This window comes from Puma concolor, chromosome F2 (genome assembly GCF_028749965.1).
Source record: "Puma concolor isolate L17-30 chromosome F2, mPumCon1.1.hap2, whole genome shotgun sequence".
Taxonomy (NCBI): Eukaryota; Metazoa; Chordata; class Mammalia; order Carnivora; family Felidae; genus Puma; species Puma concolor.
This window is the reverse complement of record NC_141684.1, coordinates 64,102,246-64,128,773: the sequence shown is the minus strand read 5'-3', so window position 1 is coordinate 64,128,773 and position 26,528 is coordinate 64,102,246. Positions and strand designations below refer to the sequence as shown.

General features: G+C 44.3%; 1 protein-coding gene across 1 annotated transcript in view; it reads left to right on the top strand.

Moving 5' to 3' along the window:
• The window catches only part of SULF1 (sulfatase 1), a 182,240-nt gene that overhangs the window by 148,942 nt on the left and 6,770 nt on the right, over positions 1–26,528 (top strand). The window contains exons 13-20 of the mRNA XM_086695222.1: positions 3,531–3,741; positions 5,830–6,076; positions 7,906–8,002; positions 8,472–8,566; positions 8,886–8,951; positions 10,036–10,208; positions 13,082–13,224; positions 13,319–13,442. Of these exons, the coding sequence (XP_086551348.1) occupies positions 3,531–3,741; positions 5,830–6,076; positions 7,906–8,002; positions 8,472–8,566; positions 8,886–8,951; positions 10,036–10,208; positions 13,082–13,224; positions 13,319–13,442 (1,156 nt within the window). The remainder of the gene's footprint in view (positions 1–3,530; positions 3,742–5,829; positions 6,077–7,905; positions 8,003–8,471; positions 8,567–8,885; positions 8,952–10,035; positions 10,209–13,081; positions 13,225–13,318; positions 13,443–26,528) is intronic.

Genomic DNA, 26,528 nt, shown 5'->3' with positions numbered 1-26,528 from the left:
GGTTTTCACTGCAGTTACGTGTTTTAAAAATTAGTATGTGTACCAAAATTGGTATAAATTCGAACCACAAAAGACACAAGACCAGACAAGAATAAAGACAACCATGTTTTCCTGTCTGGGAGAAAACAGAGTATTTCTTAAGCTTCTACTAGGCTGTAGAACACTGGCCTCTTCTTTTGCTACCCTTGGAATTAAGTAGTAAACTCTTAGTTTTTGAATGCTGGAGTTAGAGGTTACCCAGATAGATGGAGAAGTCTGAAACCATTTGCATTTAGGACAAATACAGATCTAGACTGACACTCTAGTATCACTGATCACCAAACTTTCTGGAGCTATAAAAGGTTATCATTGATTTTGCTGACACTTCTCACCAGCAAAAATTCCACAGGGCATATCGTTATTCCTTAAGGGAATTGTATATCTGTTTCTGAGAACTTTTCTCAAGAACTTCACGACACTTCCTCAAGCTCACTGGATGTGTCTGGAAGTGCCACACACCCAGGCTTGAAAGTCACTGGTCTCCACCTTGAATGGCAGAACAGGCACACACAGCTTTCCGCTAAGCATTTGCAAAGACGAAATTCTATCACTTGTCAACTACCTATAGAGAGAAAGTAAGGAAAACTGGTTACTCTAACAGAGAATGCATAGTCCTGCCAGTGTAGACGAGCTGGAAGTGTACCTCTGTTCAACTAGAGTCGTTTTCTGACCTGATTGCATCAGTGCATTTCTAGACACAGCTTCCTTTGCATATCCACGCCCAAAAATGCATATATCCTTCCCAAAGACTCCTCCGTCCGAGCTACTTAGACCTCTTTTGCCCCTGCCAGGGATTCCAGCTGCAAAGAGGTCCAAGAACCAGTCGCAAATTGAAAGCGGTTGTTCTTAACCCCAACTGCACATTAGAATCACCAGGGGAGCTTTTGAAACTCCCAAAGCCCAGCCATGTGTGAGAACCACTGACCTGACATAAGTCCTGTGTGCCTGATCAAGTTGACTTCACTTTTTTTCTTCAGTTAAATTATCTCTAACTTAGTTAGTCCTTGACTGTGCTTGTTTGTGTCACCTTTTCATGGCTTTGTAAATAGAGTTGCCCTGTCCCTTGAGCCTGCTTCTCTGGATGGAGATGATGGACATTCAGGATATGCTGGTCAAGCCACAAAAGAAGACTGTAACCTGACGTGGCTTGAAATCACCGAATTCTGTACCACCGAGTGTATGGGGGCTAAAGCAAAATCACAGAACAAGCCCTATGGCCCCGGAATTTGGGGACTATCGGGTAGAAGTGCAAAGGCAGCACCGATAATTCAATGCTTATTGAGGGCACATGGCTCCATTAAGAAAAAACAAAGCATGACTCTGTACATTGGTCCATTGTGAATGGTCACACTCCATTTGGTTTTTGGGGTAGGGTTTTTGTTTGTTTTGTTTTCTGTTTGTAATATAATTTCTTGTTAAATTGGCTAACATACAGGGTGTAAAGTGTGCTCTTGGTTTTTGGAGTAGATTCCCGTGGTTCATCACTTACATACAACACCCAGTGCTCATCCCAACAAGTGCCCTCCTCAATGTCCATCACTCGCTTTCCCCTCTCCCCCACCCCCCCCCCGGCCCCCTCAGTTTGTTCTCTGTATTTAAGAGTCTCCTATGGTTTGCCTCCCTCCCTCTCTCTTTGTAACTATTTTTTCCCCTTCCCCTCCCCCATGGTCTTCTGTTAAGTTTCTCAAGATCCACATATGACTGAAAACATACGATATCTGTCCTTCTCTGACTGACTTATTTCACTTAATAATACCCTCCAGTTCCATCCACGTTGCTGCAAATGACAGGATCTCATTCTTTCTCATTACCAAGTAGTACTCCTTTGTATATATAAACCACATCTTCTTTATCCATTCATCAGTTGATGGACACTTAGGCTCTTTCCATCATTTGGCTATTGTTGAAAGTGCTGCTCTAAACATTGGGGTACGTGTGCCCCTATGCATCAGCACTCCTGTATCTCTTGGGTAAATTCCTAGCAGTGCTATTGCTGGGTCATAGGGTAGATCTATTCTTAATTTTTTGAGGAACCTCCACACTGTTTTCCAGAGCGGCTGCCCCGGTTTGCATCCCCACCAACAGTGCAAGAGGGTTCCCGTTTCTCCACATCCTCGCCAACACCTGTTGTTTCCTAATTTGTTCATTTTAGCCACTCTGACCGGTGTGAGGTGGTATCTCAGTGGATCGCACTCCATTTTGTACACGAGCGTCCTTTGTCTGCTGGCCAAGTCATCTGGGACCCTTGACTAAATTTTACCTTGCATCAGATCACCTTGAAATTAAAATGCAATCCAAAGTATGGTTACAGGTACACAAGGAGGGTATGGTGAGATCATTATATGTGGCTCAGGAAAGAGCATCTTTTATTTAATAATTTTTTATTTATTTTAATATGTATTTGAAATATGTAACTGGCACACCAAATACATAATTTTGCAGGGGCTGTTGCTTTGGCCACTGCTTAGAAATGTGTCCATTTAGAGAAAAGTGTCAATAATTGTATACAGAGGATACTCATAGATGGAAGGGAAAAAAAGACAAAAGTTTGATAACACTGCATGACAGCGTGTTGTCACAACTGTGGTCAACTTCAGACCAAGGTCAGCATACTTCCCAAATTACCATTTTAGAGAGGAGGCCAGGGGAAAAGAGAAAGTAAAAGGAAGGTTATTAGGCCTTTAGGTAACATACGGAGCCCGGAGGAGAAGTGCTATTACTTCAGGCAGACTGAAGTTCAAGAAGCCTGGGCAGCAGGTGGGAGGGACAGGGAGAGCCAGTGCCGCGTCCCATTGATCTAGAAGTAAGCCTGCCGTGTCTGCGGCAGGCTTGATAGAAGGCTCAAAGGAGAAAACCCATTCCCCCCCCCCCCCCCCCCCCCCGCCGTGCCTGTCTCTTGGGAAGGTGCTCGTTGTCTCTTCAGGGTTGCGGGGTCCGGAGGAGGATAAGAAGAGGCCCAGAGAACCCCTGACACGTTTGCTAACGTCCCGGCCCTGTGAGAGCTGGCCCGCGCAGCAACAGACTCCCATTAAACTCCTCTCCGGCTCCCTCACGTGCCACTCTTCCCTGGCCCGAGTCAGAAATTCAGGGGCTTGAGAACAAAGCAGCCAGGTTTGTTTTTCCAGAGGAAGAGGGGTCTGGTGAAAACAGCCGTGACAGCTGTGCTCTGTGGCTGGGTGAATTCAGGGCTTTTTACGTGTCTCACTCAAGACTGTTTAGTCTGGATCCTGAGCATTTATGTATCAATTTTGGGCTCTAGTGTCGCCGAGGTAGTTCTGATTTCCAATGATTCCGGCGTCATCTGTCTTTGCCTCCCGTGAGAGAAATAACCGAGAGAACCGGGGCTCGTTGCAGGGTCAGTTAAAAGCTTACCTTCCTTCGTTGGCTCTGCTTATCGGGGTTGCCCGGGCTTCCGGAACCCAATGCAGCGGCCCGTGATACGAAGCACCTGGAGCAGGAGGGGTAAACCGCTCTCACGTTGGCTTTTGCAGAAGTGGCAGTGCATTGAGGACACATCTGGCAAGCTCCGAATTCACAAGTGTAAAGGATCCAGTGACCTGCTCACCGTGCGGCAGAGCACGCGGAACCTCTATTCTCGCGGCTTCCACGACAAGGAATGCAGCTGCGGAGAGCCTGGCTATCGCAGCGGCAGAAGCCAGAGGAAGAGCCAAAGGCAGTTCCTGAGAAACCAGGGGACTCCCAGTAAGCAACACGCAGTGACGTCTCAGTGGCAGGCCAAGGCTTTGCAAGTGGACATTAGAGAGAAAAGGCCGCTCCTTCCACATTTTAGATATTATCAATGCATGGCGTTGGGGCGAAAGCAAATAATGGTCCTGTTCCAAATACGAGAGCTAATTTGGTATGTGCACACTTTAACTTAAGCATAGAACGAAAATATATTCAGTAAACACACCAGACAAAACATAACACGCACAGGAAAGAGCCATAGAGGGTAAAAGGTGGGGCTAGGGGCAGAGGGTAGAGTTTAAGTCAGGTGTATTTTACATTAATGCTAATATCCTGATTAGTCTGCTTCGAGCTACTTTAAAAAAAAAAGGAGAAAATAAAAAGTCAAGGTTTCATTGCTTATGCATTTAACTAGTAAGAAAAGCATACATGCGTTTTTTAGGCACATCTGTTTTAGGACAGTTTTTGTTTAATTCCTCTTGTTGGCTGGGATGGTCAAACAGTCAAATTCAGTATGAAAAGCACTGCTTGCCATCTTCTTTATAAAAACCCTATCAGGCAGCTATAAGATTCCTATGATTGTACAGATGTGAAAACCCAGTCGGGAACCTTCTATAAAAGAATGAGAGTCTAGTGCCATCTAGTGGCTGAATGTGAGAAGTGACTCATCTGTGGCAATTTTTTCTATACGGGTTTGGAAATCAGTAAGATACATCAAGTTCAATTCCGTGTTGTAAATTAGGTAGTTTTTTTTTTTTTTTTTTTTAAGTAGGCTGTACGCCCAATGTGGAACTTGAACCCACAACCCCAAGATCAAGAGTTGCATGCTCTACTGACTGAGCCAGGCCTGTGTCCCCCATAATGTAAATTCGGAAATCAAATCAATCACTAGAACAATAGACGCTCTTAGCACTGGCTTTTTTTTTTTTTTTAACATTTATTTATTATTGAGAGACAGAGAGACAGACCATGAGCCGGGGAAGGGCAGAGAGAGGAGGAGACACAGAATCTGAAGCGGGCTCCAGGCTCCAAGGTGTCAGCACAGAGCCCAACGCCAGGCTCGAACTCACAAACCTCGAGATCATACCTGAACTGAAGTCAGACGCTTAACCAACTGAGCCACCCAGGCGCCCCAGCATTGGCTTTTTTATCCTGGAGTCCACAGATGGACTTCTGTGTAAAACTTTCAATAACTTTCTGAGTATAAATTTCAATAAATTCTTAAAGGAATCCATAACCCAAAGGCTGAGAATGATTGATTTGGGAGATTTTTTTTCCTCCCTGAGAGAAAATGCCAGGTTTAATAGTTCACACAAAGATATCAAATGGAAAGCCAACAAATGACAAAGATTCCCCACAGCCTCCCTTAACGGAAGCTGATTGCCAGTGTTGGGCTAGGAGGTAGGGACAGCTTCCTCTCTCCCAGGAGGCTCAATGTCACTCCACAGCAGTGACCATAAACCCTGCTGTTGTTCTCATTGAACACAAACTGGAGATGTCTGGGGCCACCCTTTCAAAGCGAGGTAGCATTCAGAGCTTCAGTGTTCCCTCCTGGAGAAGCGTAGCAGCAGATCTACGAGCCTGTTCGGACAATCTAATATGTTTTCTTAATGTAAGGATGTATTATAATAATACAGGCCTTCCAAGATTGTGGGTTAGAGATAAGTATCAGGTGGGTGATACATAGCAAAAGCTTGATAAATGACAGTATCGTTATTAATACCGTAATTGGGAGTATAGTTTTATCCAAACAAACTGCCTTAGCAGTTCGCGTTGAAAACGCAGTGTGCAAGTTCACAGCCTGCCGTAAGTGGAAAGGAGCTTAGAAGGCGCCCAGACCTCCCCCCTGCCTGGAGGGATGAAGGGCCGAGGCCCAGAGGCACGTGCCCTCCACCACACTGCCGGGCAGTGCCAGAGCCAGACGAGAGCCCACGGCTCCGGACGAGGATTCCAGGGGGCTGCCCACAGCACCCCGCTGCCCCTCAACGGTGCAGTACATACTGCCTGCCCCTTCCCAGCATGCCCCCTGAGCCAGGTGGTGGTTCTCCCCCCTCCTCAACTACACCTGGATGTCCGTATTAACACATCTTCCCTTATTTCCAGAGTACAAGCCCAGATTTGTCCACACTCGGCAAACACGTTCTTTGTCCGTCGAATTTGAAGGCGAAATATATGACATAAACCTGGAAGAAGAAGAGCTGCAAGTGCTGAGACCAAGAAACATCGCCAAGCGCCATGATGAAGGCCCCCGGGGGCCTGGAGGCCACCAGGCTGCGGGCGACGGGGACACGATGCTGGCAGACAGAGGCAATGCCCTGGGCTTGCCCACCACCGTCCGAGTGACCCACAAGTAGGAAGGCTCAGTTCTCGAGGGCTGAGTTCACAGTTGTCACCTTATCTTATCAGTGTCTTCCTTCTTTACGGAAAGTGATACCACTTGGCACGGAAAGTGATACCACTTGGGTCTGGAGGCTGGCCTGTATAACAACCAGGGTTTAAAGAAGCCACGGGGAGTCCAAACAGTCGTGCATTTGGACACATGCTTTGGGCTCGGTTTCGCATTAAGGCTGATCAGCCAGAGTGGTTCTGTCACATCTTAACTTAGCAGGCATGGAGTTCTGCCCTTGAACGGTTACCTTTGTGGGAGTCTGGGTAACAGATGGAAGCCATTACTGGCACTGGTAGAGGCTCTGGGTGCTGCACCGTTACTGAGGCTCAGAACAGTGGTGCGCTCACAGCCTCAGGAACGAAACCCAGCCCACGGGAGGGCCGTGGGGCCTGGAGAACGGTCGTAAGACGCAGGAACACCTCACGAACCCGTGCAGAACCCAGAGAGCACGGAGGGCCTCGGGAGCCGTGGAAACAGGGAAGGGAGCTGATAATCTCACAGCTCTAATGGACCACCTTGGTTCTCCATTTCCTTCCAAGATCCAGGTCATGTCTTGATAGAGAAAAATTTTCTTTCTGAATGTATTAGCAGGGTCTTTTTTTCTCTCTCTCATTATATCACTTTGGGGAGGCATGCTGTCATGAGCTCTGTCAGGATCTTTATCTTTGGGTCTGGTCTTCCGGTGCCCGTACAGTTGACCTTGAACACGGTGGGGGTTGGGGACACAGACCCTCCCCCCCGTACACACAGTTGAAAATCCACGTATAACTTTTGACTCCCCAGAAACTTAACTACTAATGGCCTACTGCTGACCAGAAGTGTTAGTGATAATATAAACAGCTGATGAACACATATTTTATATGTATCATAAACGGTATTCTTACAATAAAGTAAGTTAGAGAAGAGAATGTTTTTAAGAAAATCACAAGGAAGAGACGATGTTTACAGTACTGTACTGTGTTTATCCAAAAAAAAAAAAAAAAAAAATCTGCACGTAAGTGAGCCTGTGTAGTTCTAATGCGTGTTCTTCCAGGGTCAACTACAGTCGTTATAGTTACACACTAAGAGATTTAGACCAGGGTTCCACTTTTAGTATCGACTGACCCCTTATCCCAATTCCTCTCTATCCCTAAGGCTGTTTCTTTGCTTCAAACTTTTTAAAAATGTTTATTTATTTATTTTTGAGAGGTGGAAGGGGGAGGCAGAGAGAGAGGGAGACAGAAAATCCCAAACAGGCTCCACACTGTGAGAGCAAAGCCCGAAGACATGGGGCTCAAACCCACAAACTGAGATCGTGACCGGGAGTCGGATGCTTAGCCGATGAGCCACCCAGGTGCCCCTCTTCGCTTCAAACTTAATGGGGTGCTTCAGGCAGCCTGTCTGTAACAAAATGAATGAGATAAATAACCCCCTTCTAACTCTGCATTTCTCTAATCAGGCAACTTACTTCTTCTTCCATCATAACTGTGGCATTTTTCCTGTGGCATTTGATGAGGCTTTCGAAATTGGAGTTTTCCGGTGGTTATCTGTTGTTGGAGACATGAATATTGAATATTGCTGTGAAAGGCGATCTTAGTAACGGTCTGTCTCTGTCACCATCATTTACCCACACCGGTAAATGTGGGTCAGGAGACATTGCCACGCATCCTGGTCTATGGCTCAGCTCCAAACAACTGCTTGCATCCAAATTAAGAGTTTAGAAGATAATTATATTCCCTTTGCTATTTCTAATGTTTATTTTAACATTAGCATATGAACCTATTTCTATTGTTTTGGGTTTGTTTCTGCAGGTGCTTTATTCTTCCGAATGATACAATCCATTGTGAGAGAGAACTGTATCAATCAGCCAGAGCCTGGAAGGACCACAAGGCATACATTGATAAAGAGGTTAGCCACGGCTATGTGATTGGAAGGTGTATTCCAAATGTGAGCTCGGCTCGCCAGCCCGGCTGTGACCGGTGGGGCTCACTGAGTGTCCACTTCATCTTTTTTTTTTTATAATTACAATTATGTGAAAAATAGAATAGCAGGGTATTTATCTTTCCCCAGTGATAGAGGGATGGTCCTGTCTGAAAACAAAATAGAGTGTAAAAATCATAGCGGGGACTGGCCCAACGCAGACTGAAATCTCTGCGAGGAAATGATTCAGTTGCTAAGTTGAGACATCTGTTAATGTTTACCTACAGCACATCAGTAGGTATATCGAGGTAGGCGTATTCCGTGCCCAGTGGGTTTCCAAGTTAATTATCATCTCAGATGAATAGCTAGGATGATGGAACACAGAAAGTAAAAGAGAGGTAGGCAGCATAGAAAATCCTTGCCTTAAAAGGTAACTGTTCAAGTATGTGTCTTCCAGATTGAAGCTTTGCAAGATAAAATTAAGAATTTGAGAGAAGTGAGGGGGCACCTAAAGAGGAGAAAACCTGAGGAATGTGCCTGTAGTAAACAGAGGTGAGCGTGTAACCATCCCACGGTCTTTTTTTCTAAACTCGTGTTTCCGCAAGCTACAGTGATAAGCAGCAGGCTTGTTTCTCTCTTATGCCAACAGAAGGCGTAACAAACTGAATTTGTTACCATGTACTGTAATGACCTAACCTGTTCGGGTCAAATGAGATCCGTCATAAACCTCAGCCCAAGGTTAAAAGGTCCCTTTGAGCTAAATAGTTACGACAAAGTAACAGCTTTCCTTCTATTCTGCCTTCTGTTTCTAAAATGAACTGTCTGATCAAATGTGGGACTAAGACTCACTTTTCAATCTTCTTGCCCGTAGCTATTATAATAAAGAGAAAGGTGTGAAAAAGCAAGAGAAGGTGAAGAGTCATCTCCACCCATTTAAGTAAGTGACTCTGTTTTCCACATTTGCTTGGAGTGAAGGACTGTCCACTGGGCACTTCTGAAACACAGCAGGGACCCCCTTGTTCCAAGTGGTGCTGCTTCATAAAAGCAGATTCAGCCAAGAGGGCACCCAGTCCCAGAAGCTGGAAACAAAGCCCACACCTTGCTGAGAGAGCATGGCAATGTTTTTGGAATCCTTTGAGGAGGAGCTATGAGGAGTTTGTTCTAATTCTCTATGTGTTGTCTGCCAATGTCGGGAAGGTAACTGGATTTTATTCCATGCTCTGTTTTCTGTGGACAGTGATTGGGAAATGGGGACCGTCTTGCTTAGGTTGGTGTATTCCATAGGGTAGTCTGCAGTTGTGCTAAGTTCTGAAAGTTGGAAGAAATACACGTATTTTTAAAATAATAATATAATTGGCATATGAAGGGGATTTAGGATATTAGAAGTTGAGACTTTTATGGAAAATAACAAAATACTAACCAAAGGAAATTCTTTCCAAGGCATCTAATCCAACTATCCATTGACGTTATGGCTGATAAATACTGAGTCCCCAGGAAGTGAAGCCATTTGTCCACAGGGTGTGGCAGGATCCACGCATTCACATTGACACGTACTTCCACCAGTGTTTACATGTACATAAGAAAGAAAACGTTGATCCTTTAAGGCTCAATCAAATTCTTTTTACTTTTTTTTTTACAATTTTTTTTAATGTTTATTTTTGAGAGGTGGGGGAGGGGCAGAGAGAAGGGAGACAAAGGATCCGAATGAAGCCAGTTCCGTGCTGACGGCCGAGAGCCCGATGCTGGGCTCAAACTCACGAGGTCAGGACCTGAGCTGAAGACAGATGCCCAACTGACTGAGCCACCCAGGCGCCCCAAGGCTCCGTAACATTCTAAGCGAGCTGTCACTTAATGAGTATGCCTTCGTTCTTGCCAATTAGAGTTTGAGGAGGCCCTCTGTGAAGATAAAAGTCATCTTATTATTGTGTGTCTGCCTATTTGTGTGAGATACAGAGCGAAGATAGTAGTTTCCGTTGGGAAAGTGCTCTCCGATCATTAACAGATCCCTTCTGTTGGGATAGGGAAGCTGCTCAGGAGGTAGACAGCAAACTGCAGCTTTTCAAGGAGAACCGTAGGAGGAAGAAGGAGAGGAAGGAGAAGAAAAGGCAGAGGAAGGGGGAGGAATGCAGCCTCCCGGGCCTCACCTGCTTCACGCATGACAACAACCACTGGCAGACGGCCCCGTTCTGGAACCGTAAGTTTTGAGTGGTTTGGTTTTTGAGGGTTTTTTAGAAATCTTTCTCCCAGTTTTATGGAGTAGCGCTGTATAAGTTTTAAGGTATATAGCAGACAGACCTGACGTCTATGCACAGTGGAACCTTGGATTGCGAGTAACTTGCTCTGCGCGTGTTCTGCAAGGCGGGCAAACGTTTCTAATAAATTTTAACTGGACAAACGAGCGATGTCTTGCAGTACGAGCGGTCCGTGACGCCGAACGTCACACGATCACAGCTGAGCCAATGGCTCTTGAAATTCGCTTTGATACACAAGTGCTTTGGATTATAAGCATGTTTCCAGAACAAATTATGCTCGAAAACCAAGGTTTTGCCGACTGTGAAATGATGATTGCATTAACACCCGTCACCTCGTATCAATTGTTCCTTCTAAATGCCACTAACTGCTGCCACGCAGAGACAGTGACTCACACTACAGTCCTGAAGACCAGGGCTTCAGCCGCATAAAACCAGGGATCTAGAATAACTCAAGTGGGGAGCATCCTCTTATTTTCTAGAATGATTTTTGCCAAGCATTATTTTTTTCTTTAGATATTTGTTTTCACATTTTACTTGAAAAGGCCAAGCTCGCCCTGGGTCTTTCTCCTGTTGGTGTTATTTCACATAGCGCCCACCTCCTGGCAGAGTGCCCACCCAGCAAGACTGCTCTATGACTGAATAACTAAATAAATGGGCAAACGATTTTGCCTCTTATGTATTTTGTCGCTGCTGTATTTCATGTAATGCTCTAAGTATAATAAAAGGAAGTGAAACCCCCTTAAAGGCAGGAGCCATATCCTACTAATTCTCAGCCCCCTTAACTACCTAGTGTCATGTTTGCAGGGAAGAATAGAGACTCCACAAAATATTTAGTTTTATACGGAATTGCTGATGACATGGAATAATAACAATTGTGTGCTTTTAAAATTATACTTAACATTTGTTTTGGTGGTCTGTGCACAGTGTTCACTGAGGCCATCTAGAAATAATGCCCTAAATACTTGTGGCACATCATCTGACTGAAGGCTTACCTACCCAGGGAGTAGCTAAAACCCCAGATCTCCTCATTGAAAAGATCACAGTAGGACCAACTGGGTCAGTGTTTCCCCAAGTGGGATTTGGAGACTCCAGGAACCCAAGACCCATTCTTTGGGAGTTTCAGGCCTACCTATGAGGATTTTTGTTTTGTCTTTCCATCTTGATGCCTTTTGATTTCAGCGTTCAAGTTTGCATTTTCATTTCCAGCCACGCTAAAGCCAAGTGAACTCTTAAACTCATAGCATTCTGACTTTCCATGGTGTTCCCTAAAACGGGACATGAGGATCTCTGAGGGTCATTCAGGTTGTGGGGGGTCTGTTCTCCGCCAAGCTCTGGGCTGGGCCCCTGGAAACACAGCAGCCTGAAAAAGCATCTCCTGTGGACAGAAAGGAATAGATGGAGAAATGCGGATCTTTAGGTCAGTGATGTGACGTACCAGCAGCGTATGACCCTATACTGGTAGACACATGTCACCGTACGTTGGTCAAAGCCCATAGGACGTACGACACCAAGAGCAAACCCTAATGTAGGCTATGGACTTTGGGTGATGACGTCGTGTTCATGTAGGTTCATTAGTTGTCTCCGTGTTGAGAGATATTGATAGTGGGGAAGGTTCTGCATCTGTGGAGATGGGGGTATTCTCTAGAAATTCTCTGTGCCTTCCGCTCAGTTTTGCTGTGAACCATCTTATGCTCTAAAAATAGTCTATCAAAATAAAATTAGAAAAAAAATCATTTCTCATTCATTGTCTAAAACATTTCTTTTAGCTTAAGGGGACAGATTTAGTGTGTTTAATACTGGATAGGTGGGTAAGTGACATATAGTGGTTAAGGGTATACCCTCCAGCCAGACCCTTAATGCTGCTACTTGTCAGTTGTGTGACCTCAAATAAATTACTTACCCTCTCTGAGCCTCGTTTTTCCCATCTGTAAAATGGAAATAACAATAATCTTTGTCTCATAAGATTTTTTTAAGGATTAAATGAGTTAATACATGCAAAGTACATAGTAGACGATGAATGCGCATTAAGTGTGCCTATTCCAACTGCTTTAAAAGTATTTGCTAGACAGCATATTTCTAAAGTTCAATTATCGTTGCAGGAGAGGTCAGAAATTTAGAAACTTTCTTTCTATAGAAGAAGACTGGATGGTTTGTTTTGTTTCCAAAGTGTCTGAGACACTTTCCACCAGAAAACCAGTGAGCCTCTGCATGGTGCCAAAGCTGTTCAAGGTCATAGCCTGTCTCATGTGAAAGTGTCGTCTACAATGATCACAAATTACATCATCCCTCAATCCACTGAGCTGGGCTCAAGTCATCTGCAAACCCCTTCCCGCTGCAGAACCCCCTCTTTCCATGCACCATTTGTGACGTGTGGCCAGATGAGGACACTCAAGGGCACCAGTCCACCTCTTTATTTTAGAACCATTTTATCCTTTAAAAAAAATAAATAAAAGATAAAAATAACCAGAAATGTAAATTCTGATAATTCCCTTCCTGTTCTCCACCCACCCTATTCCAGAGACCACTGCCCAACGGGGGCGGGGGGCAAACCAACGTGCCTAAAACTTCACCCTGGCCTTCAGCCTGTATTCACGATCATAGATTGCCATCGTTTTCCCCGTTTTCCACCCTTCCCCACTTTCCACCTCTTCGAGAGGGGGGAAAATACAATTTTTTTAACATCTAAACACATAGTACTTACAAGAAAGAAAATGTGCCCCTAAGTTATAAAGATAAGGAAATGCTAGAATGGCTAGCCTGCCTACGTTTTCGTTTTTTTCATTCTTTGCCTTTCGTTTTTCTTTTTTACCAACAGTGGGATCTTTCTGCGCCTGCACGAGCTCTAACAATAATACCTACTGGTGTTTACGTACAGTTAATGAGACGCATAATTTTCTTTTCTGTGAGTTCGCCACTGGCTTTTTGGAGTATTTTGATATGAATACAGATCCTTATCAGGTAAGTCAGTATGTTTTCATTTTACGAAGGTTGTTGGAAACAAAACAGCCAGAACATGAGCTTAAATATGTTGTCCTGGCCTCTTCACCCACAGCTCACAAACACAGTGCACACAGTGGAACGGGGCATTTTGAACCAGCTACATGTACAACTCATGGAGCTCAGAAGCTGCCAAGGGTATAAGCAGTGCAATCCAAGACCTAAGGGCCTTGAAGTCGGTAAGGGGGGGGGGGGGGGAAGGTGGTTGTTGTTGTTGTTGTTTTTTCCTGTATTTCCTGGGAAATTCTTTGTGTTGTCAAGTTTTCTGCCTTTGAAACGACGCTATGCATAGAAACCCAGAGATTGGGACACTTCCAGGCAGTTCCAAACAAAATCTGTTCTCTAAGTTTATCTCTGGGAGCATTAATGAAAAATTTAACACGCCAAAAGATTTGGTGAGTGTTTTATTCCAATTTGTCCCACACGTCTGTTCTACTAGTAAACCTTCCTGATAGAAGCATCCACTGGCAAGCAGGATGAAGGCATTGGGGATTTATTTGTTATTGCTGTCAACAGGCGTGATCTATACTCTTAGGCAAACCAGGATATCCTCATTTTTTAACTGAATTTGGATGGGAACACACAATGTCCTGTTTCTGCTTAGCACAGTTGGGAGCTGCCCTAATTGGACCCCTGCCCGTGACACAGTGAATTCGATTTCTTGTACCAGTATTTCCCCTCTGAAACTAGAGATACTTGGGTAATTCACTGTCTTGGGACCCAGCAGTGTTAGAGGGTCCATATGGAATCAACTAGATGCTCCCTCCCAGATCTGCAGCATTAAACTAATTTCGCCTGTGGTTCGTGAGGCTGCCATTTTTTTCGGTGTCTGTCCCAGCTCTTTCCTAATTGATGAGAATACTCAGTTTGTCGTAATTCCTGTAGAAACGTAAATTCCTGGGGCGCCTGGGTGGCGCAGTCGGTTAAGCGTCCGACTTCAGCCAGGTCACGATCTCGCGGTCCGTGAGTTCGAGCCCCGCATCGGGCTCTGGGCTGATGGCTCAGAGCCTGGAGCCTGTTTCACATTCTGTGTCTCCCTCTCTCTCTGCCCCTCCCCCGTTCATGCTCTGTCTCTCTCTGTCCCAAAAATAAATAAACGTTGAAAAAAAAAAAAATTAAAAAAAAAAAAAAGAAACGTAAATTCCAGCAGTCCAATGAAGGGAGGAGAAGGAGCTGGCACTGGCGAGGTCATTGGCATCAGCACGGCAGCCAACCCCAAAAGAGCGAAGAGCTGAACTCTGTGATGGTGGGGAGCGGTTTGCAGGAGCCCTTTGTATGCAGCTGAGTTTGCCTTGTGTCCCTAACAGCCGGTGTCTCTGGGCACCTGGCAGAGCCAATATCACCAGCCCTAAAAGTAGGCCTCTCCCCTGGGTCATGTGACTTGAAGGGGGGAGGGGGTCCTACCTCCAAAAAATCAATGTCTGCCTCCTGTCATTTCCACCCCTGCAGGGTCCTGAGGCTTTCAAGCTGCAAAGACCCCAAAAGAAATTATAAACACTGTGAGAGAGAGGTCACCTCACAGCCATCGGCCAACACTTCTCAGTTAACACCTTAATCAAATCATTCGGCCGCCTGTAAAGTCCAGTCCTGACTGAGCTGCAGAATAGGTCTTTGGTCGCTGACCCCACCCAGCTCCAATCTTTTCAGATATCCTGCTTATCTGTTTGAGCTTTTCCTCAAATCTTACCCCTCCACGCACCAAAAACAAAATAAACAAACGAAAAATCTCAATAAGGCCTAGAAATTGAACCAATTATTGCTTTTCGAAATTTTATACCCAGACAGCTCTCCCCCAAAGGACCTGGCTCTCTTACTGGTGGTGACCTAACTCTGTTCAGGGAAGTCTGATAGTCTCTTGATGGAATGACACACGAGGGAGAGCCAGTGAAGCCAGTAGTCCCCTCCACCTTCTAGACAATTCCTACAGGAGATGATTGTTGCCCTCCCCCCTTTTTTCCCAACTGTTTTGTCTAAAAATAACCAAAATTTTACTGAGACTGACTGGAAGTACTTTTCATACTGCTTTTAAATGGGCTCTCTCCTCCTTTGCCACCAAAGAAACTCCTATACATTTTATCTCAAACCTTTTAATTTATAGCTTTCACTGCTCATTTTGAACCTGTCTACTAGAAAAGCTCTGTGGGACTTCAGCACTGTCTGTATTTAACACAATATGTTTCTTTCTAGGATTTAGATGTTGTGCATGGAAAACGACATAGTGAATGGTTTTATGAGTTCTAAAGCTAACATAAATTACTCTTGTATTTTCCTATGTCAGGAAATAAAGATGGAGGAAGCTATGACCTACACAGGTATTCACATTTTTTTTATTCTCCCCCACAGCTTCTTTCCCAATAATTGCATGATCCAGCCATTTCAACTAATTTCTGTTCCTCACCATGCTGCACAGAGCAAAGTGTGGGTGCGTGCATGTGCTAACAGCATTCTCCACCATATTGTGTCGTTGGTTACAGATCTGTCATTTTGCTTTTAATCAGCTGACTGTCACAGCGGGATGTCTCTCAGAGCATTTACTCCCATGCGTGTTTGCTCATTAGATGATGCTTTTAAGCATGGATTGCTGTGAAAGGGGGGGAAAAAAAGTAGAATGACCTTTGGGAGCCCTGGGGAGAGTTTGGGAGAATTCTTTCCCTTGTGGTGCCCACACATTGATTTGGTGGAGAGGCTTCATGGAAACTGGTTTAGAGATTTTTTACAAAGTATAATTGAATGTCAAAGACCCAAGACCCAAAAAGGAGTGATGGGAAATTTAAGAGCATTCAAAAGCCGAAGTTGGAGGAAATAGAAGGAGCTTCCTTGTTAAGACTCCTTAATTAGAGTGGGTGGTGAAAGGCAGCAGTGATACGATTCCAAAGGCTCTGCAGGGTGGTGGTGAGTGAGGAGAAGGTGCTGGGTTGGGGACAGGGTACCTGGAGTCAAGCCCCACAGAGAGGTCTCAGCACGGCACAGAGACAATACCGCCTGACACGCCCAAACTTCATAAACAGGCCTCAGCCCAGCCACCTTGTTCTCTCCAACCCTCACCCATCCCTCTTACCTCATGTTCAGTGAGGGGGGTCCGACATGCCTGGTGGCCATGTCACAGTATCACCTGGCATCATCAGCCCTTGCTATTTTTCCACTCTAAGCGTAGACCTTAGGTGGATTTGTCAGAAACGTGCGGTGTGGGCAGGAGGGGACTGTCCTGACCACCTCCACTGTGGGGAAACAGAGTCACGATGAGTCAGCACCATAGTTGAAGAATCCATCAGAGGAACATGGGCTTCCTTGGCGCCATGCCAGGGAACCCTGTTTGCCCCACTGCCTCTCTCCAGCCTCCTGAGCTGTACTCTCAGCTTCTTCCTTTTCCGGGGCACCTCACTGATCTGACCAGAAGCTAAACAACAGGAAAGGTGGCGGGGAAGATGTAAACAAATAACGAAACAAAGAAAGCTGGACTTCTGAGGATGTTTAATAACCATGTATGTATCTCTTCTTTTTCTCTTCTCTCCTGTCTTCTTCCCTTTTCTCGCTCTGCCCTCCCCCCCCCCCCACCCTGACCCCACATCACCCCCAGCACACGTAGGACAGAGCAGAAGAACCCACCCTTAAGCTGGTCTCACCAGGGCTATGGGCTGACGAGGTAATATCCCGCACACCAGCATTGTTTCGCCTGCTTCCCAGGGGCCACATTAAGACATTTCCAAAGTGTGACATTTTTAATGGACCTAACACTAGATATTGACTTTACGGTTATTTTATGATGCACTCAATTTTACAGCTAAGGGATTGTCAGTTGAGCTTTCTTTTACTTCTTGTCATGAACGAGGTAAAAGGGTATTAATAGGCTATTTAAGTCACCGGCCTGGTCAGAGCTGAGTCAGAGAGCTATTCTCCATCAAGTCATACCCGGCCAACTTTGAGATGAAGAATGTTTAACTGCACTCTGGTCCTGATTAAATGGCAAGCATCTGGGACTCTTCCCTCTCCCTTCTCTGCCACCCACCACTAAATCCGCCATTTGTGAGGCCATTTGTCAGAGCCTTGGTAACTCGTTGACGGGGTCGCCTGAGAATGTGGCCGTTGGAAGCACATGTGCAAGGTGACAGAGTTACCCGTTGCCTCTTCCTCCCTAAATTCCTTCCCAGAGGACAGATAGGCGGACACTGTGTAACACGCAACGACTGGCACTTCCAGATCCTACCATTTCATGATGCGGGGGGCAAGCTGTCTTTCGGCCGACACCCACATGGCAGGCAAGAAATCCTGAAACAGGGCTACTGAGGGAGCATTTGCCTGTCCCACCTGGGGACTCACTGGATACCCAAATGCAGTGTTTGACGTGGCCTCCCCTGCTCACTGCACCCCGTTGGGCTGAAGGGAACAGGTGTCGAAAAAGCCACCGTAGGTGTGGACCCACCGAAACGACTGTCTCAGGTGGTGCTTACCGGGACACAGCCCTCCAGCGATGGCCCTCTTACCAGGTTTCAGAAGCCTCGATTCTCCAAGAAGATTCGGATTTTTTTTTTTTTTTTTTTTTTAGAAAACGAATTAAATGCATTTTCATATGAAATTTCATTATAAAAGACTTCGAGAAAAGTGATAGTAGCCAAACCTGAGGGATGTGAAATTTGAAAATTCAGCAGTCTTTCAGAAACGTTTCTCTCACATGAGATTGACTAAGAGCTTTTTGACTGCCTTCAATTCTGAGGATGTGGAAAAATTAATCTTTACATTTATTTGTTAAAGGGCCTCCCAAAGGCAAGTCTGTTCCCCATTCAACTTCGTATTTATTCTATTTACTTAGTGCCGTGGCATGCGCACGAGGCGGGGACAGGCTGCAACGCTTTGCTTACTCATACTGGTCATTTTCCAGTTAAGACAAGCACAGAGCAGGGGCACCGCTCAGAAACCAGCCGCCATGACTCAGGAAGGAATTTTTGGCTTGAGTTGAAAGCCATCATTTCTGTGTTGCAAAATAGAATAGGATCAACAGGTTGAGGGGGTGTTTATTTTTCCCACTGCTTGTGAAAGCTGATGCTGCTGCCCTTTGATGGCCCAGAACTGCTCCTGGCAGCCGTGCTATGTGTCCATGGCAGGCAGCGTGGGGCCGGCCGTCGGTTCTGGGCAGCCTCGTGCTGGCAGGGCTGCTTCCTGACCCGTGTTCCACGCCCAGTAGACCGGCAGGCCACGCTGTGCTCCGTCCTCGGCACCCATGCTTCTGCCCACGTTGCATTTACACTTTTTGACCCATCTGCCCTGTGGCCACAGCTCACGGCTGGCAGATGGGTGTGGGCAACCTGGCTGCGTGTTAGGGGCTGATTAGTGCTGACGGGGCCGGTGTGCCTTGGGTTCAAATCCTGCCTCACTAGCAAGAAGTGGAGAACAGAGCCTGGCAAGCCTCAAGCCCCAGCAATAATGGGTGTCATCAGCGAGACGGGCGTGGATGCAAAACATTAACAGGAAGGAGACAGTGTTTGAAAGGGGATGGTGATATTATGATTCCAAAGGATGTTACTCTACTTCATGAGACACAAAAAGAGATGCTCATCAGCACCACCCCCAGCTTCCTCATCACTCACTGCCAACCCGGAGCTCAGTCTTTTTTCTGAACTGCCTGAACGTACTGAAGGACAAAACCCAAACTTCTCTTCCCGGCTCCGTGTTACTTTAAGGAAGCTTCAGCAGGTTCCGTTCTCTCTGTCACATCTCAGGACTCCATTTTATTTACTCATTTTCTCTCCATATTTTTTCCAGTTCTGCTGAGAAATAATTGACATAGGTCACTGTGCACCCTATTTTATTTTTACGCTGCGCTTGCTTAGCTCTGTTGGACTTCTCTGTTTAAGGTGCTTGGCCAAGAGTTGGGTTCAGGTCAGGGTTTGGGGTTAAAGGGATGGGAAGTGAGGCTGGCCTCCTAAGGTGATGGGGGCCTTAGGGTCAGAGTTGTTAGGACACGGATCAGAGGCGGGGTCGCCATATGCAGTGGACAGCTTGCACCCTGCCCAGAAGTGTGCCCTGGGGAGGACGGGCAGCCACTGACATCCAGCCAGAACTCTGCTAGACAAGCCCTGCCAACTGGCGGGATAAGTTTCTCATCACACAACAGTGGCCACTTGGTCAGGATCAGGGGCAGGGGCAAGTCAGAATTAATCTAAGCTCCCAGAGGATGTCCAAAATTTTGTCTTTTCCAGGGGTGATTCTACACCTGGTGCCTTTCTTCTCCGTAAAAAAAGGAACAAAAGTGTTGCAGGACTCTAAGCCCCTACCCTCCAAACTGAGGAATATAATTTACCTTTAATTGGTTTCAAAATAGAGAGGAAAGATAAGAGGGGGAAAAGCTAATCCTCTTTCGTCCATTCAGTAAATAAATAAAGAAGGAAAGAATCCACATGACCACCTGTCTGCAAGCCACTGCCTTGGAGGAGAACACGGTCAAGTATTATCATTACTGTTCAGAGAACAAAGTGTCCCGACAGGGGAGGAGATGATTCTGTAAGAGCCGTGTGGGGCCCCTAACCCAACCCGAGGAATCCAGGGAAGCTTCCCAAGGAGGTGGCATTTCATGCTGCATGCTGAAGGCAATGCTGGCACCGTCTAGAACGGGATATTGAGGAAAGAAAACCGGTCCAACTAGAAGGGACAGTTTGTGCGAAGGCAAGATCCATTCGGGGGACTGTGATCAATTCAATGGTAGTACAAGGGAATGGGAGGCGAGCAGAAGAGGTAAACAGAGCCAGTTTCACAAAGAGTGCTATATGTCGGGTGACCACAGAATTTATCTTCCAAACAAGGATGTTTCCACCAGAGAGGGCGTACTAAAAATAATTAAAATGGTCTATATTTGACATATGTATTTGCTGACCAATGGTATGGTCAGTGGATTTATAAAATAACTGCATTTAAAAACTATTTTCTAAACTAAAATTTCAAAAGTTCTGGACACATGCTAAACTGAACAGGATACCAGTACAACAGATATAAACTGGGACCCTCGGGCAATCTAAACAATCTGATCACCCTGGTTACCTACTACCTCAGAGGATTGGGTTTTCGTTTTTTTTTTTTTTTTTTTTAAGAGAAAGAGAGAGAGTGTGTGTGTGCCTATGCGAGCAAGAGGGGCAGAGGGAGAGAGAGAATCCCAAGCAGGCTCCACACTCAACACAGAGTCCACCACGTGGGTCATGACCTGAGTCACTTAACTGAGCCACCCAGGAGCCCCTTGCCCCTCCCCCCCTGCTTTTTTTTTTTTTTATAGGATTGGGTTTTTATGTTGAATGCAGTAAGGAGATATTCAAGAGTGTAACTGTGAGAAATAATATGGGAGGATCTGGGTCGATCAGATTAGGTAACATACGTAGTTGTGAAGAGTCTTGTGGGTCTGCTTGCTCACAAGCTCTGGCTCAGTGGCCTCCCGTTTGGGGGACAGTGTCTAACAGTATCACGTGACTTACCGTGCCCCTGCTCTCTTCTAAGTACTTTGCATATGTTAAATCACTTACCCCTCACAATAACTCTGTGAAGTCAGCACTGTTATCCCCATTTTATAGATTAAAAAATTGGATCACAGAGAAACTCAGTAACTTTCCCAGGATTGTACAGCTGATAAATGATGGAGTAGGTAATCAACCCAAGGAGTCCGATTCTAGCCTATGCTTTTATTCTCCATACTGCGCTGACTCTTTCAACAATTTAAACTTTTTTTTTTTAACGTTTATTTATTTTTGAGACAGAGACAGAGCATGAACGGGGGAGGGTCAGAGAGAGGGAGACACAGAATCTGAAACAGGCTCCTGGCTCTGTCAGCACAGAGCCCGACGTGGGGCTCGAACTCACGGACCGTGAGATCATGACCTGAGCCAAAGTCGGCTGCTTAACTGACTGAGCCACCCAGGCGCCCCAACAATTTAAACTTTAACTGCACTTTCTCATCTGTAAAAATTTGCTAATAATATGCATATACAGAACAATATGTAAGGATTACATAGGCTGATATCTGAAAAGTGCTTAGCACAAGTAAGCCCTGAATATATATTATTCTATGAACAGTGTTTGATAACAGAGTTGAATAGTGAGAGATATGCCAAAGAACCCTAGAGTTTTGAAGGACATTTACCTTCACGTTAATGAGTAATAAAATTAGCAGGTTTTTTACTAATCAAGGGCTAAGAAAGAGGGAAAATTATGTGCTTTTGCCCCAATAAGCAGGTATGTGCTTTTAATCAGTCATTGACTATACAAAGTTATTTGTCTATAGATAAATGACATAACTGACATTTACTGATAGTTCTATACTGTCTTCTTAGTTGAAGGTTTGTAGTCTTTTATTTGTAAAATAAATAGGTATTCTTGCACTGCATCAGTAAAACTAGTGCACGAGAAATCTTCCATGCATAGCAAATAAAAAGGTATTTATGATTGGCTTTTAGTTCCTTGCAGGACCCTGAATTCATCAGAGGCTCTGAAATTTCAGAACCCAAAGCAAATTTTCAGGCAGCATGAAAATCCTCCACAATACACACTGATTTGGCCCCAAATATTGGAGACTCTGTGCCTTCAGAAAAACATTCAAAGACAACACAGAAAAAACAGGGAAGGGCTTCAGAGAAAGGAATGGTACATTAGAGCAGATACCCTGTTCAGGCTCTCTCAATTTTGCAAATCAAATCAGTGCCCTCAGAACTGAAAGCTGGGAAGAGAATAGCCATATCAATGAACACATCCTTCCAGTCAGCAACGATGGGTAAAACTACAAAGCTTGTGAATTTCCAGTGGACCTCTTACAGTTTGCTGTTGGGCATGGGTACCGACATTCATCTACAGGTGTGATGTAGGCCTTCCCAACGTGCTTAGGATGAGAAGAGGAGGGTCACGAAAGGCTTTGCGGAGAGAATGATGTACAAATTTAATTTTGAAGGCCGAGAGCTGACTCAGACGATGAGGCAAGGAAGCACATTCTAGGAAGAAATGCCAGTGCTGAGGAGGGAGAGAGCCTGGTGCTTTCAGGAAACTGTGCACTGTTTTGGCGAGGCTGTGGCAGAGATGATGTGGGGAGAGCAGGCCGAAGGAGTGGGAGGCATCAGGCCCTCTCCGTAGAAACTATCCTTTCTGCTTCTCAGGACACTCCAGCAGCCTTTGTTGATTGTAACACCACTGCTCCAGGAAGAGTTCCTATGCCACGCATGCGTGATCTCTCCCACCCGCTCGTAAAGTGTGACATAATTACGTGGTCATGTTCTTAAAAGCAAATAAGTTGCCGTCTGGAAAGAAATGTGGCTCAGCTTGCAACCTGCATGTGGTTTTGAATTGCTGTTAGTGGTTTTGCCATCTTTGTATTTCCCAGATTGGATGAGAATCGCCTGGAACTTGAAATCATCTGCATTTATTTTGAAAATTCACTTGTCAGAACAAACCTATTCATCCGTTTCCTCCCTGAGTAAAGAACTTCAGAATGGCCCCCCGAAAGGAGCTCCTTTTGTGATGGGAGGACTGGTAGAAACCAGGACAGAAATGTGGAAAACTTAGTTCTAAGATCTAACAAGGTGTTCACTTTATATTTTGATACAATGTTACATTTACAGAAAACTTGCAAGAATAGTTCCAAGAAATTTTATCTCATTTGCCTTATTGTTTTCTCTTGCTCTCCGGCTCTTTCTCTGCATATACACACACGCTTCTTTTTTTCCTGAATCGTGCGTAATTTGCAGACATCATATACCTTTATCTGTAAGAGTTTTTGTACATATTTCCCAAGAACAAAAACATTCCTACATAACTATTGTAAATTTATCAAAATCAGGCAATTTAACACTGATACAATACTATTATGTAATCCACAGTCCATATTCAAATATTGCCAATTGTCCCAGTATTGTCGTGTTTATGGGTTGGGGAGGATTTTGTTTTACTGGTCTGGGATCCAATCCAGAAACACACATTGTAGTAAACTGTCATGTCTCTTAAGTCTCTTTCCATCTGGGATAGTTCCTCAACCCTTCATTGCATTCGTGACATTCTGAAGTGTACAGGCGAGTCGTTTTGTAAAATGTCCCTCAGCTGGGGTTTTTCTGATGTTTCCGCATGATTGGACTAAAACTGTGCATTCCTGACAGGAATACCACAGAAGGGGAAGTGTGCACTCAGGATATCTTACCGGAAGCTACGAGACATCTGTTTGGTGGTCTCACTTTTGATTACTCGGTGGAGGTGTTGTTTGCTAGGTTAATCCACTATGAGCCTACTATTTTTCCTTTTTTAATTACTAATTCATCCACTGCCTTTTGAGGAATCCATAATTCTTGCCTGAATCATTATGATGGCTGCAAAAGGATGATTTTTTCCAATTCTGTTTGTCTGGCTACATTTAAGTGGTACTCTACCATAGACAAGAGATTTCCCTTTTTCTTGTACGTACGTACATATGTACGTACGTATGTATGTATGCATTTATAGCAATAAGGATTCATAGATCCTCATTTTATCCCATGAATATCTTTTTGCTACCATTATTTATTTTGATGACCAGAATGTCCCAGTTTGGGCCAATGATGTCCCTTCAGGTGTCCTTTTGGTGTGTCCCCATCATCTTTTGAGCACTTCACTGCTTCCTGGCCTAACACTGTGTTCCAGGTTCACCTTGTATTTCACTCCTCGACCTCTGGAATCTGCCATTTCTCCGAAGGACCCCAGTTCCTTTTAAGTGGGCAGCAGTGGCATCTGAACTAGGCTCGAGGTGCATAAAATTGATATGGAGGCATCTTTGTATGTAGACCCTCTGGGCGGACAGAGCTAAAATGCACGTGCAAGTATATTGACAGCCACTCCTGTTTCTACAGATATGGAGATACGTGGGGACATAGCTATCTAGATATATTTAAAATTGTATGTTTGTACTGATATCTCTAATTCTAGTTTAACAGCATGAGGTTCATTCTAGTCTTCCCTAGTTTCTAAATAACTTCCTTTTTTTTAACATGCTTACAATTATTTATTTGTTTGTTTATTTACTTAATTATACTTTGTTAATAGTAGACTCTTTATTTTATTTTATTTTTCAGGAGTAGAACCCAGTGATTCGTCACTTACATACAACACCCAGTGCTCATCCCAAAAAGTGTCCTCCTTAATGCCCATCACCCATTTAGCCCATCCCCCCCCACCACCCCCCCCCCAGCAGCCCTCAGTTTGTTCTCTGTATTTAAGAGTCTCATATGGTTTGCCTCCCTCTCTGTTTTTATCTTATTTTTCCTTCCCTTCCCCCATGTTCATCTGTTTTGTTTCTTAAATTCCACATATGGGTGAAATCATATATTTGTGTTTCTCTGACTGACTTCTTTTGCTTAACATAATACATCCTAGTTCCATCCACATTGTTGCCAATGGCAAGGTATCATTCTTTTTGATTGCCAAGTAATACTCCATATAAATGATAACATCCTTTTCCAGCAGTGAGAAGCCTAGTTTCCATTATCCTCAATGGATTAACGCACCTGTTAAATGCTACAGCACACGGAAAGCAATCTCAGAATTGCTAAATCATACTGCTGTAAACACAAACCTGCTAACTAGAGTTCAATATATTTTTCAGTTCCTTCTGTCTTTAGAATGAGAGAAAATAGGTAGCTCACTCGGTTAAGCGTCCAACTTTGGCTCAAGTCATGATCTCACAGTTCGTGGGTTCAAGCCCCACATCAGGCTCTGTGCTGACAGCTCGGAGCCTGGAGCCTGCTTCAGATTCTGTGTCTCCCTCTCTCTCTGCCCCTCCCCCATTCATGCTCTGTCTCTCTCTCTCTCCCCAAAATAAACATTGAAAACATTTTTTAAAAAGAGAGAGAAAATAGCACTGTGTTTGAAGTTACTCAGAATAGTTCTGTTTTCCCTTCTTCTTTATTTTAGTTATGTTACCCATTTGAAATACGGCAAGGTTTGTTTATTTCCATTTGCATTCCATTTTCGGCTCTATTTTTTCTCGTCATCGGTAGTTTAATTTTGTTTTTCAGTACGTAATACTTTAGCGTCGTTCCAAAAGTCAAAAGTGCCAAAAGCATGTGCAGAGAAATGTTAGTCCTTCCCACAGTCTCTTCCCACCCGTGCGCTGTATGTAGATAACCAATCTCATCAGTTTGTTTTACCTTCCTCCGTTTCTGGTCGCAGTAGTAAGCAGACGGGGATATTTGATTTCTCTTACTTTTTTACACCAGAGGTAGTGTACTATATATATTGTATTGCACTTAGTTTCTTTTTCACCTAAAATATTATTTTCACTTTAAAATATATCCTCTCCATCGGTTCATAGAAATTTTCCTACTCTCTTTTCACTTCTTCCTAGTAATTTGCTGTACGTACGTACCATAATTTATTCAGCCCCTCTTTTAAGTATGAGCATTTCAGTTCTCATATTTTGCAATTACAAATAGTGAGACAGTAAAGAGCCTTGTGCAAATATATTTCATATCGTTGAGGGTATCTTCAGAGTAAATTCCTAGTTGCGGGATTACTGGGTCAAAGGTAAATGCCTATATGGCTATATTAAATACTGCCAAATTTCCCTCCATATGGTTTGTACCATTTTGCATTCTCATCACCAGTGTACGAGGGTCTGCTTTCAACAGTTGTCAAGCTTTAAAATTATTTTTCCAACTGAATGAGAAAGAAAGGGTATCTCAGTATGGTTTGAATTTGTATTGCTCTTATTATGAGTAAAGTTGAACACGTTTTTGAAAGTTTAAAGGCCATTTTACTTGCTTTTGTAGATTATCTGCTTGTGTCCTATGCCATTTTTCTATCTGGTTTTTGAAAGAATTATCAGAAAGAATTTGCATCTTTCTGATGATGAGTCTTCTACCTAGGTACAAAAGCTGTCTTTCTACCTGGTTAAGTAAACTTCTAGGTCTTTCAGGAGCTTTTTATATTATCTCATAGGTTTTGCACATTTCTTGTCAAGTGTATTCAGAAGTATTTTATCTTCTTTGTTACTGTTATGAATTGGGTTTTCCTCTCTCATCAAAACCTCTTTGTGATTATCATGTGTGTATATGAGGGCTATTGGTTTCTGTGTATTAATTTTGTATCCTGCTACTTTAAAAAATATTTCTATTTTTGAGTTAATCTTGTCATTGATTTTCTTGGGTTTTCCAGGTATACCTGTCAGATATTTGCAAATAGAGATCGCTTTGCTTCCTTTCCTATTGGTTGTCTCTAATTGATTCCTCTTGTTGAATTGAATGAATTAATACTTCTAGTACAATGTTACCTTGTTCCTGATC